The sequence below is a fragment of the Salarias fasciatus genome, chromosome 12, assembly GCF_902148845.1.
Source record: "Salarias fasciatus chromosome 12, fSalaFa1.1, whole genome shotgun sequence".
In the NCBI taxonomy this organism is placed as follows: domain Eukaryota; kingdom Metazoa; phylum Chordata; class Actinopteri; order Blenniiformes; family Blenniidae; genus Salarias; species Salarias fasciatus.
In genome coordinates, this window is record NC_043756.1 from 10,860,657 (window position 1) to 10,874,761 (window position 14,105).

At 42.0% G+C, this 14,105-nt stretch overlaps 1 protein-coding gene across 1 annotated transcript; it reads left to right on the plus strand.

The window, feature by feature from the left end:
• Window positions 1-5,985: 5,985 nt before the first annotated feature.
• On the plus strand, window positions 5,986-13,443 carry LOC115397825 (arrestin domain-containing protein 3-like). Its single transcript, XM_030104303.1, has 6 exons — window positions 5,986-6,325; window positions 6,905-6,962; window positions 9,881-10,028; window positions 10,323-10,419; window positions 10,608-10,864; window positions 11,195-13,443. The coding sequence occupies exons 1-6, from the start codon at window positions 6,070-6,072 to the stop codon at window positions 11,303-11,305; spliced, it is 927 nt and encodes a 308-aa protein (XP_029960163.1). The 5' UTR covers window positions 5,986-6,069; the 3' UTR covers window positions 11,306-13,443.
• The last annotated feature ends 662 nt before the right edge of the window (window positions 13,444-14,105 follow it).

The window sequence follows — 14,105 nt, forward strand, 5'->3', positions numbered from 1 at the left end:
GGAGGGGGCTGCTGGGCAGCTGGTCCCCCTCCTGGACGGAGCTCTGTTTGTGCGCGCCTCGCTTGGCTTGTCGGCATGATCTTTGCTGATTGCGGTAGGACTAACGTTGGCTGGCTCTCAGTTATGGATCGCAGGTGCTGCTTCCCCTGCTGTAGGACCCCACGGTGGCAGTCGCCACGCGGTGAGTGTTGGTTGGGCGCTGCCAGTGGAAGCACTGTTGTGTTCTTCCGGCTTAGGGGTGCCTGCTTTGGAGCAGGGCACCTCTGGCGATGGGGCGGGAGCGAGGGGCCACTGCCGTGCCACTGTTCCCTCCCCTGAGCGTAGGGCGGCTACCCCTTGTTGGCCTTGCCGTCGTGCACTGGCTGTATAGGCGGCATATGCCCCCTTCTTCAGCGTATTGCACTAACCTTATCTCCTGACCCTCTGACCGACACTGTGGGGGTCGGTTCGGCTGTATCCGCCCCTGCCTCATTCCCAGCAGGTGCTGTCTTGTGAGACGGAGGGGAGTGGGGGCCGCCATGTGGCCGCTCCCTCTCCCGGATGTGGCTCCGCTGCTTTGCTGACGCGGTGATGTTGCATCGGCTGTGCGGGTGGCGTGCGCTTCCTTCCTGCAGCTTATCGCCCTGGCCCTGTCTTGTCCTACTGAGCCGCGCTCCTGGTGTCGGCCTGGAGCCTCTAGCAGGTGATGGCCGTGTGTCGCCTTTTCCTAGGCTTGTACGGACCCTGCTTGTGGTGTTACATGGCCAGCTTAGGGCGGTGGCCGCGGTGCCCGCCGGGGGGTCCATTCCCCTACTGGGCCTAGCATCAGCCAGGCTTCGTTGGCAGGCCCGTCTGGTATGGCAGGCCTCCCAGTGGCGTTGTGGCCGGTTGGCGTCCTGTCTGGCCGGCCTGCAGGTCATGTGCCTGCAGGGGCCTCGACGCGCTGATGGACTCCCTCTCCTGTTGGGATCCTACACCAGGGGGGTGGTGCCTCCATGGGGGATATGTGCACTGGGGGGTGCTTAGGAGGTGGCCACTTTCCTCCTAACCCCACGAGAGCCGCTGGCCTCTGGGCCACGAGGCGCTCGTGCACTCTTGGCCGCAAGTCCTTCGGTGGACATTCCCGCCGGCCCCTCTTCTTGGTCGACGCCCATCAGGGTGCTTCAGAGGGGCTCACACGCACATAGTGCTGCTGGTGGCCCCCTGCTGGCCGGCACGGGCTTGGTTTCCTCTGCTTCGCCGGTTGTTCTGCGGCAGCCCATGGCGCCTTCTCAGCAGGAGGGTTCTGCTGTCTCGGCGCGATGGCCGGGTGGGGCACCCCCATCCTCACCGTCTCTGTCTTGCGCCTGGCGACTGAGGGGCCCGACTCGCTGCTCAGCAGCTGTTTGAAGCCTGTTGGGCGAGCCGCCTCGGATGCTAGGATGCCCTCTACTGGCGGCTGTCTGTTAGTGGTGGAGGTTGGTTGCACGGTGGTGCAACAGCCATGGGGGCAACCCGGTGCCCTGCCCAGTCCCCGCGGTCCTGGACTTTGGCAGTCTTTGGACGTAGCCCAGTCCCCGTTCACCCTGGGGGTGTATGTGGCGGCGGGCCAGCCCGCCATGCATGGTTGCAGGTGGCGCGATTGGGGACCACACTCTGGTGTGGGCTTTACTCAGGGGGGCTCTGAGGCTTACACCCCCTGGGGGCCACGGGCACCCACCTCGGATCTACGTCTGGTGCTGGAGAGCTTGTCAGCCTCCCTTTGCACCTCTGGCAGCAGCAGGGCTGCAGTATGTGTTGCGTAGGCCGACGTTATGCTGGCCGTTACCACGGCGTAGCGTGGGGCTGCACGCTCTGTCTATTCGCCCGGCATGCCTCCGGTGGCGCCCGGATGGAGCGGGTGGCGCGCCGGCCATTGTGACTGCTCCCCTCAGCTGGCCTGCTGTATTCTCATCTGACTACTACCACAAGAGGGACATTCTGGTGTGAAGGTGTGCCAGGCAGCACTTTCACTTCAACAATTCAGGTAGGTTTGCCCACGGTGTCTCATTTTATGTTTATCCTGATACAAATAATGCGTGCATTTAGGTTTTACTTTGAGACAGCCTTGCAAACTTTGGATAAGGAAGAACGAAAAGGTCATCGCAGACAAAATGGCAAACACCTTTGCCTACAGACGAAATGAAGTGGTAAATCAAGAACAAAGCATTCAGGACTTAAAGGACAGGTGGCCTGCTCTCTTCACACAGAAAGAGGTAAAAATGGAACTGAAGTGACCAAAGTCTGTATGCTTCTTTAATTATTGTGAACATTAATGAATTACTTATAATGTGGTTGAGATTGTATAGCACTGAGCTTACTGACAGAGTTTACATCTAATTTTGTGTGTTCTTTATTTGTATACAGATGAGAGCAGTTTATTTTCTCCATAATACAATATCTACTTTCATTTGTGAGTGTTTTTTTTTTTTTTAGCTTAATACAGAGTTCCAAAGGCTCATGGCAGTTCCTCTTGAAGAGAAGTTCATGTCCAAGGGGGGGGTGGGGGGGGTGGGGGGGGGGGGGGGGGGGGGGGGGGGGGCTGTACCCAAAGATTGTCTCAGATGACACTTTCTGGAGAAAATAAATCACAACACCCTTTTATTATGACTGTGTGAGTCGTACTGGAAGGTCATGTAAGATAAGTTCCCCAGTACACCAAACTAGTTCACCATATATGCAGCACAACATCAAGGAAACAAATAACTCACTTTGTCATAAACGTGGTACTATGGGTGTCAACAGAACAGTGAGTGGAATAATGCCATCTGCTTGACTCACATACTCAAAAAGATGAAACTGCAGCTGCAAACTATATGTCATTTCTGGTGACCATAAACACTCCGTTCAATACAACATTATGATTCATTGTGTTTTCCCCGGTGTCGATGCATCCTGGAAACTATTGTAGTTATTACCCCTATTTGTTAGATGGCTAGATTAATTCACCTATCTTTTCAGGTTGTGGTGTGTGATGGCACACAGCCAGGAAATCACCCAGCATATAACAGATACTGTTGTTCATCCAAAAACCTAACTTAAGAAGTGAAGCAAATGCTGATTTGTGTTTGTGCCCTGTACCCCCCTTTAGGACTCTGATGCAGATGAGGCTCAGAAGAACCTGGAGCAGCTCACCATCGCAGTGTTTGTCATTCGGAAGGAGGGGGACGGACTACAGGAGCCACCTGAAGACATTGGCATCGTCACTGAGGGCATAGAGTTGTTGCATCATCTGACTTCAGTTGCCTCAGCTTGTGCCCTGCTGCTAGGTTTGATTTATGCACTCAACCTGGCTTATCCAAAACCCCTTCGCTTCACTTTTGAAGTCCTCCAAAAAATCATCATGCAGCTTGATCAGCACAAGATGTCCCCCAAAGTCCACAATCTGCACAGCAAACTTCAAAGCTTGCAGTATGATGCCCTCCTCTGAGCCAACAGATGGCCCAGTGCCATACGAACAATGATGCATAAGTTCATCTTAAGGAAAACACAAGAACAATGTTTGAACATTTCAATTTAAAGCATTTTTTCAGATGATGTGCCTTTTTTTTTAATGCCGAACAGACTTGACAAAAGTTCTCTGACCCCAATTTAAAAAATGTTTAATTTTGTAATGTGTTGTGCAGAAGTTGGTTCCTCTGTCATGTTGACTTCTGTTTAAAGTCAAGCTGGTATTGTACTTTTCATGTGTTAATTTCCCCAACAGTTCTAAATGGTGTGATTTTAGGTATGTAAAAAGTGTTCACAGTTTTTATCTCGATTGTTCAATTTCACTTGATTGACTGTAAGTTTATCTTCTATAGTCTTAGCGCTTTCAAATGTGAGAACACTGCATGTTTTGAGGTTCAGCAAACCTTTTTGCACTTTCTTCCAATATTTTGCACTTTGTTAGTGGCATCAGTAATTTTGTCAGTATTGGCTTAAGTGTTTTGTGAATGTTTGTGTGGGCCGAAATGCTGTTAGTGGCCGTTAAGTTAATAATTTTGGGCAGTTTTACAATAAAGTTTTAAAAGATAACTGATTTTGAGGTTGTTGTTAATGTATTTTCAGCCAACTTAAAATTGTAATTTCAGTGATTGGAAAAAACTAAAATTTAATTTTAATGTTACTACAAAAAGTAGTTTACATGAAGTCAAATTGTGTTGTTAGGAAAGACCATTATTTCACTTTCGAGATATGAAAATTATTGAGTTGGAAAAACTATAAACTTTAAGTTGACTTGCTGCAGTTTTAAGTTGGATTAATGCAAAGTGTTGATTTGAGACAAATTAAAATATTAAGTCAATGTGACTGAAACCATTTGTGTTACTTTAGCTCATTAACTTAATTTCAAATAACTTAATTTATTTAGGTGTTACCAATTGAAACAATTTGTTTAAGTTGGTCCAACAATTTTCTTTTTTCAGTGTATATGAAGGCCTGTGGTATTGGCAACACCAGCAATGGTCTCCTTATCGTCTGATCAGAGAGGAGAACAGCGGAAGGACACATTAGTGAGCGCTGAGAGAGCTCATCTACAGTGAGGGCTGAGAAGGACAATGAGGACCAGGAACAGCTGGAGGGGATGAGAGATATACAGTATGATCAAGGTTGGACCTTTCAGCTCAGAGCTTCTTGCAAAGGGTCAGGATCAGAGTCAAGATGACTCCTGTTATACAGTGTTAGACAACAATAAATGGAATAAAGGAATAAGTGAGAAAACTAAAGTATCAAAAAAAATATTTTTGTATGGTACTATAAGTATGGCATAGGATTAGGGAAACTGGAAAAAAAGAAAAATCTGGAGTTCTGACTTTTTTTCAGTGGCTAATCCTCTTCCTTAGTCAAAAAAGACATTTGACGTTCAGTATGTTTTATAAGAGATCACTGCAGTGACATAATGACAGAATGCATGCTTGACTGTGATTGATGGGTGTCTGCTGGTGTTTCTTTTAAGTACTATTAGTGGTTTTAATGAATGGTGCACAGATTGAATTACAATCTTTTCAATTTTTTTTGTTGTACTTTTTACAACGACAAATAAGGATTAAATGAATATTTTGTTGCGCAGCTCAAAAACGGAGCTCTTCAGAGATCGAAGTAAGTTTGAGTAAAATTCAACATGCACATGAAACTAAGCTAATATTGTGTTTGTGTATTACAGTAGTATGTTGCGTAAATATAACATAGATGACTTGTTTTCATGATTTTCAGCTAAGGAAGAGTTGTCAAATCCAAAAGTGAACAGGACTGTGTTTTTATCCAGATCCTAATTTACTTTGCTTGTAGAGTCAACAGTCCAGAACAGTGAAGAGGAATTTGGGTACTTTCTGTTGTTGGTGGAAATGTCTGCTGTGATTAAAAGAAAGGCTTGCTGTGCAGGTGAAACGATTCAAATGCTTTCAGCCATGTGATGCTGAGCTTGACCTTGGTTAGGGGTTCACGGCCTTAAGTTGCCTCACAGCCTCTGTCTTTATGGGGAATCTAATGCTGAGATAAATTATAGAAAATTAAGGAATGGATACAATGTAATGCACTGACAATCTCTTGAAAATCCGGCCTAGTGATCAGCATAACAGGAAAAAAAAAATCTTATTTTGCCCACATTTGAAAGGCACGGCAACAGCTGTGGCTTTCTATGTTAAAGGGATGACCGCCTGATGTCGGCAAACCAAAGATTTCTCTCAGAAACATTTCTCTCTCTATCTCTCTCTGATGTGATCTTAACAGTTGGGCACGTGACATCCTGGCAAACATATGAGCAAACAGTAATGAATCAGAATCTTTTTTTTTCTTTTTTTTTTGTGAAGGACCGCAAGAGGACTTTCAACACAGTGTTGTAGGAAGTGACAACCGCCCATCCCTTTAAGGAAATTCCTGATAGTTTACACAATCCCGACCACACCTCTTCCAGCTTTGCTGTCTTAAATGTTTACAATATTTTCTCAGTGACTGGCTGTGTGTTACTGAGGCAAGTCTCAACAATATGATGAAGTATTTCCTGGAGGCTTGTTAAGTAGGATATCCTGTTGAATAGAGAAGCAACTTCCCTTTTAGCTCCTGCTGTGAAGTGAACAAAGGCTGAAAGACAGCATGTCTCCCTTTAAGGACTTGAAATTGGCTTTGGAAGTGCTGAACCAAGAGGGCACTTATTCCGAAGGAGATACTGTTATAGGCACTCTTTCTTTCTCTCTGAAGAGTGACACCAAAGTGAAGAGCATTTCAGTGAAGGCTAAAGGGGATGCCAACGTGCATTGGACGGAAGGAATTGGGGAAGATGAGGAGACCTACTCTGCGCACGAGAGATATTTTAAAATCAAAGAGTACTTGGTTGCAAAAAGTCCTGGAGGTAAGTGTTCAAGTTTAAACTGTGTGACTGTGATTTAAAAGATTGAAGAAACTTTATTTGGACATAGGTACTGTTGCTTTAGGAAGTCACAGTAGTTTGAATCTGCACTTTTTTTTTTTTTACATATTTGCATTATTCTTGCAGTTCCAGGAATAAAGCGTCACAGTATCTTGACTGCACCTTTTTTTGTAGAGAGTAATTATTCGAAATACTCATGATAATATTAAAGATTTCAATCCTTGACGTGATGACTTTTAATTTCTGAAGGTTAAAAATATTGCATGTCACTTTTTGAGAGTTTTCGGGTTCTTATGAATGACAAATTTGGTTTCCTCCACCCACACTGCCACGACCAGATTCAGCTCATTGCCTGAAGACAAATTCTTGAAATGATGAAACACAAACAGAGACAAAATACACACATACACACAAAAGGGTCAATACCAAGTTCTTTTTTCAAAACAAAAACAAGAAATACCAAGTTCAAGGTTAAAAAAACAAATGGGTTAATATGTACATGTGTGCATACATGTAATATCACAAGAAATGTTCATTATTCTCTCTTCTTTTTTTTTCCAGGCACTGTGCTCCCCCAAGGGGCCCATAATATCAATTTCACACTTAAAATCCCTCAGGGGTAAGTGAGAAACTTTTACTTTTATTTCTGTGTCCTTACTCGGTTTAGTATTTTCTGTGCAACAAAGTCATCCTTCATCTGAGAGCGAAATGACCCTTAAACTCATAATCAAACATAAATAACACAGACCTTATCAACTTTCTTTGTTAACTCTGCTTTTTGTGTTTGAACCATCCACATGCACAGTAAAACAAGAGAGTGTTTTCACCAACTGCAGAAACTCCACTGATGCTCCTGATGAGACAGAAGAAGTTATGCTCTTGTGACACCTGCTGGTGTTTTTGTCACAACTCCTCTCATTAGAGCAGCTCATTGACATATGTAAAATATTGCAGGGTTTAAAAGACTGATATCTCAGCGGGATTTAGAGAGGTTAATCTGTCACTCATTTGTCTTCAGTCGACTTCACGACTGTCACACTGTCATCACTGGTCTTCCTAAAAACTCTGTTTTACAACTGATTCAAAACGCTGCTGCTCCAATCATGACAAACACCAAGTTTGTCACCAAGTAAATCACATGAGTCCAGTCCTCAGACATTTGCTCTGAATTGCTGTCATTGAAAGAAAGTGTTTTAAAATATTACTGCTGGTCTTCAAAAGTTTTAGGCATATAATAATACATCTAAGATCTTCTGTAATGTTATGTTATGCAAGCAAGCATGCAAAAGCTGCTTTCAGTGTTATACTATATGTTTACTTTTGTTCTTTTAATTGTTTTAATATTTTAGATTTCCTTTCGCTTTTACTTATTGTCATCCTCCTTTTCGTTGCCAGCTGTACATTTTTCTGAATGTACATCACTTGAACTGCCTCACTGCTGAAATGTGTTATGCGAATAAAGCCACCTTGCCATGCATTGCTTTTCTTATCATAATTGGAAGGTTTTAGCCTTCAAACCAGTTTTGGGCAAAGTTACTTTTAAAAAGTAATTAGTTGTCGTCACTATTGTCATCTTTAAAAAAGAACTACTTTTCAATATTTTAAAAGTAACTAATTAGTAGGCAACGTAACTATTGGATGACTTTAAAAAAGTGTGTTCAAATATGTAAAAAAAATTGGATTCCCTCTTAATGAAACTTTAAGATGCATGTTCAGTTATTTATTATAACATTGAATATGTGATTAATGATAATAAATGAACACTCAACAGAATAAAGAACAAACACTGAATAACACACTAATCTAAATTATTCAAACATTGCCGTGTGGTAATACAAGACAAGACACCAATAAAATGTGATTTGTAACTGTAGATGTCTGTACTTCCATTTAAAAGCTGCCTTTGAATGATCATACTGTACTCTGAGGTCTCTCTATGGCTGTCACATCACATGAAACACTTTGCACCAAAACAGAGGAGTTGGAAACAATGTATCAGTTTTAGATGATGTCATCATCTAATTTGACCTTGATATGCAAATGAGCAGTCATGCAAATTAGACGATGTCATCATTTAGAACTTTCCTTGGTTGGCAACAATGTATCAGATTTAAAGTAAAAATTTTATTTTACAAAACACAATATGGTGCATCATATTCAATTGAATTCTTAAGCATTTAAAGTAAAAATTGTCATTATTTCACAAAGTGCACTTTCATTGAAATCATGATGATATTGTAACATGTAAAACACAACTCAGCATTCAGTTCAGGTCAAGTACAACACAGTCATTTCTAGGAACGTTTACAGATACAAACCCAACAGTTCCACATGAGCAAGCATCAGTGGGCACGTTTACATGGACCACGTATAAGCGGATTGTACGTGGAGCTGATTGTAAAATGTGTCATGTAAACGACCAAGTGGATCCGCTTCACTCAGAGGGGATTGTAATTTGGAGCCGATTGTATGAGGTGGTCTACGCCGATCGACAATCCGCTCCGTGTCCCTTATAAACGAGTCTGACAGCGGAGCGGATTGTACTGGGGGAGTGTTTGTTCTGCGCATGCGTGTAGTGACGTGTGACGTGCCAGTAAACGGGAAGCAGCACAGTCAAAAAACCAGCAGAGAACGCCACGGTGGTTGAAAAACACCTTTTTAGTAAGAAAACCCGACAGAAAAAACATTGGAGAGGCGAGATGGAACCAAATCGCGCAATAGCGAGTTGTATAAAGAGCTCTATAGCAGAATACAAGCGAGCGCCGGCTGGTGTTATGGATTAACTGGTTCCCGTGTTAACGAATGACGGCGGAGGTCTGTGTAAACACATTTTGATTACAGCAGTTGTTAAAGTAAGACTCACAAATGACTTTAAACATATACACTCACTGTAACTGTCGATAACCGACGTTCGCAAGAACGACTACATTTTTCAATCATGTATTGGTCACAAGTTAACACGGGCACCAGTTAATTCGAAACATCGACACGCGGAGCAGCGCTCACAACGAGACGTGCCGCTCGGTGCAGCGGTGCTGCAGCCGCTCCTCCAGCAGCGTATCATGGACTTTTGGGACATTATTTGAGCAGATATCAGCAGATAAAAACTCTCTGCTCGGCGCTGAGGACTGCTGCTGCGGAGCTAAAGACCTGCAAGTTCCTCGTGAGACTTTGTGCGCATGTCACAGGACGCTGTATAATCCGCTTCACCCAGGGTCCTTGTAAACGAGGATTCATCGTGGATCACTTCATGAATACACTCCGTTTAATACGATTGTTTACAATCCGATTGAAAAAAACACCCATGTAAACTGGGCCAGTGACTCCCTTTCAATGGAGAAAAAAAAAAAAACCTCTTTCTTCTAAAGGAACAGGGGACTACAGGGGTTGGTGGGTGGGACTGCAGCAGAGAGAGAGAGAGAGAGAGAGAGAGAGCGAGCACAGTCTTGAAGAAAGACACATGCAAAACATAAAACATTCAACTCAACCCACATCTAACTGTTTAATTCACTACTCTGTTCTGGTTCTGTGTTGCAGGGGAATGCCATCGTCCTTCAAAGGGAAAAATGGAAAAATTGTTTACATGGTGGAAGCAAAAATTTCCAGGAGCTGGCGATGGCCTTCATCAGTTACAACAGAGATCAAGTTTGATTCAAAGTCTTTTCCACCAATTCATCAAGCCATGGTGAATATCCCAAAATAGTGTGAAGAATTTGAAAACACTTGAAAACAGTTGATGAACACATTTGCTCATCAAAATTATTAATTCAATGAAGAAATCCCAGCATCACAGACGTAAAATGGATCTAAATATAAAAAAGTCAAGCTTTTAAAGTTCACTTTTATGGTTTCCACCTTACAATATTGCGTAACTCAAAGCTCAACTGGAACAAAGCAATTTTCTTCCAGAATTTGATTTCTGATGATTGGAGGCTGTACGTTGACGGGGGAAAATGTCTGTTTTGATTTTGTTATACAGCATCCATTAAATGGTTCTGTGGATAAAGAGTTGGGAACTTTCTCCAAAGGACAGCTCCAAATGACTGCTTCGGTTAGCCGAGGAGTTTGCTTTCCAGGTACGGAGAGTGTGACTTACTGCCTTAAACAGAGAAGAACCTGCCTTTACTGCCTTATACATTATTTCTTTGCTGTATGAGAGGATGTTCTACGGTTACCCATGACAATACGTAAAGGCATTTTGTAATTATTCAAAATATGCAGCAACTGATTTGCACATCTGGGCTTCATGTTTTGTCTCCATCAGGTGAAACGTTGTCTGCTTATGCCAGAATCTGCAACTCCTCTTCAAAATCTGTGAAGCCCAAATTCAGTTTGCACCACAAGATTGTGTACAGAGTCAAAAAGGCCACCATGACCAGTGATAAAGTCATATTTAAAATGGTTGGAGACCCAATCACTCCAAGGTCAGAGGTGACGGTTCCCTGTGCAGTGAAGATTCCTGGCGATGCTGTCTACACTCTCCATAACTGTCAAATCATCTCAGTTGAATATTACCTCAAGGTAGGTAGTGAGACATACAATGAATACATTCCTGTTTTGAAACATTGCTACTTGTTTTGGAGTCTCAACATTTTTGATTTGTTATACCTTTTCTTTGTCTCACTGTCAACTATGATTGGCTCCAGCCCCTAAATTGCATGATGGGATGTACAAAATGAATCAATAGATGTAGATAAATAACGCAATGAAATGGCTTTTCACTTAGAGTAATGACTGTTAGAAATCACCTTTATTCGTTAAAATAATCATGTAACAAAATAAGTTTATGTCTTCATTAAAGTATGTGGATTCTGACTGTCTTTTTTTTCTCATTCTATCTCTGTTACTCAGGTGTATTTGGACGTCAGCTTTGCTTTCGATCCAGAGGTGGTGTTTCCGCTCCTTGTTGTTCCGTCGAACCTTGTCCATGCTCGGCTCAATGAGGAAGTGGGGCACATCTGATCCTGCAGGAGCTCCAAGTGACAGCAACTTCAAGCCCTCTGTACCCAGTCACAGATCCCACTCAGCATTCAATCATATATCATATTAAGTGGGGTGTTTTTTGTAATCGATGGTGACAAACTCTGAATGGTTATTGCTTTTGAACTTCCACTTCTTCACAGTTTGTTTTTTGTTCATGCACGCTTGCAAGTCTCTGTGTTTGCTTTGGGATGAATTGGTGGTCCCCTGTGAAGCTGAGAACCTGTCATAAATGATCAAAGCACTGTTTCAGTGGCAAAAGTACAGTTACAAGTACAGAAAAGTGGATTTCTGTCCTTAAAGAAGGAATTCCCCATCCCTCTGTTCATGTGTCTCTATGATGGATGGTCAAGCAGAAGCTGTATGAAGTGTTGGTGCCTCCCACATGCTGTTGTGTCGAAACGGAAAGAACCACAAACTGTTTCCTGCCCTGAGGTGGGATTTTTTTGTGGTCTCTAATGCTATGTCAATAACTACAAGCAAACACAGGATGAGTTTAACATGTCTGTGCAGCGAACTTTACATTTCTCATCGTTCCATGTTGAATGAAATTGAGCCTCTCCAAAAACTTTTTTTTTTAAATGTCTTTTAACTAAAGTGACTTACGTAAAATAGGACAAATGTATGTAGAAACCATGCAATGAACATCTAACTGCAGCAAAAATACAATACAGACTCTTGGAAGATGAAGAAAATACTACGAAAGTGAACCTGTTCCATCTTTTCAAGTGAAGTTTCCAATTTGATCTCCCCAATGTGGCATTATTATATTTATCCCAGTAAGAAGTGGGAACTTTCCCTCCTCTCAGTTGCTCATGAGTGCATCATGAGATAATTCCTTAATTTTTCATGTCAGTGGGTTTTATCTAATTAAATTCATATTGAATTGGCTTGTTTTTCATCGTGCTAATCAGTCAGATCAGCCACACAATGTGTGCTGCTTGTTTAAAATCTTCAAACTGAAGATGCCATAATTGTTTCAAAGTTCCACTATTACAGCTGATGGCTTTGCTCTGCAGATTCTTGTAATAAACATCATCACTACTTGGAATGAAGCAACAGTTGCTGTTCTTTTCAGATGTTTTGTGTGTAGGTTGAGCCTGTGTGAGTCAGATTCTCCCAGAAGATTCTGTTTGAGGAACGTAATCTTTTATTTTGATTGGAAGTGTCAAAGTGAAGGAGGTGGACAAAAAATAATTCTATGTCCAACACTACTTTTCATCAAAAATGCAACAGGCGAGCCAGAGAATGATTTCTTAATTTCCTAAAGATTTGTGATTCCCTACAGGCTGCATTGTGAGCAGATCTATTGTGTTCACAAACAAAGGGAGCAGACATCGAAGCACTGTTGAATCTAATTCAGCCATGAAGTATCCAAATAGGAGGAAGTGATTACTTCCTCTAAAATGAAGCACTCTTCCTTTACCACATAGTGCTTTGTATGCAAAAAAAAAAGAAAAAAGAAATGTATGGGAAACCCACTTCATGAGGAACTTGAAAACAATTTACAGTTTTGTTTTGTTTTTTTGTTTTTTTAATTGAATGTTTCTTTTTAATCTGTGAGATAGAATCAAAGTGGGGAAAAAAAGTATCAACAGCGTCACACTTGAAAAAGCAACTGCATAAAAATGATTATCATTTCAGTATCCTGACTTTCATCAATTCACCTTGTTGACATTTTGTCAAAGCATCTTATTTGCTGTGAACTACCTGGTGGGTCTCTAGTTTTTAGAGACTTGTTCTGTTTGTTTTATACAACATACATCGCAGAGAATGGAGTCCATGAGTGGAAGTACTGGATTCAAAATACAGTCTGATGCACGGTGTCTGATGAACTATTTGGTTTAAATGTATTGCTGATCTGGATTAAAAATGTATGTAAGAATGGTAAGATGACCTTTTCATTGTGAGATTGTGGGATGATAAATCTTGACATGAAGAATCACAACACCACACATTTAACTTCTGTAAATTTTACAATAAACGTTTTCAGTGAGCTCTTAAAAATATGTTTTAAAAAATGTGACCATTGTGGAATAGCCATACATTGTTGACTGTTCTCAACTCAAGGATAAAGTCAGTGTTAAAATACAATAAAGTACACTTTTTATTCACCAGGGTTCACAATATGTGGAATCTGCATTTCTTTTTACTGTCATCAGTATCATTTCTGTGAGGTTAATTGTTTTGGAATGAGTAGCCTGAGAAAACCAATCTTCCTTCATCTCTGTAGTCTTTCAAAAAAAAAACTAACTTTTCTGAAAACATCACTTTTTCTCTTCAAAACTAACTACATTATCGCTTTCTTTCACATTTTTAGCAAGTGCGACATACATAAAACTATGTATGTTAAGGTCATTGTCCGTGGCTGCATGGTTCACTGGGGTTTACAGCTCAGGAGAGGAACCAGTTGGACTCACTGTATCAATAACATCACACACAGCCAGGTTATTGTTGTTGGGTTGTGATCTTTGTGTCCACAGTTAGAAAGCCAGTCAGCTTAAATCCACAGAACATGGGAACCTTGAATGTCCCAAGTTTGAGGAACTGAGGTTGTCAAAAATGCAAACAACATCATAAAAGACAACTCACATCCTGGACACTTTGTTTGACCTGCTGCCATCAGGCAGACGACACAGAGCATTAAAAACAAGAACAACCACATTGAAGAGAAGTCTCGACCCAACAGCAATCACCTCACTCATCACACAAAAACACATTTGATGTTCAATATGGTTTGCAAGGGATTGCTGCAGTGACATCATGACAGAGTGCAAACTTA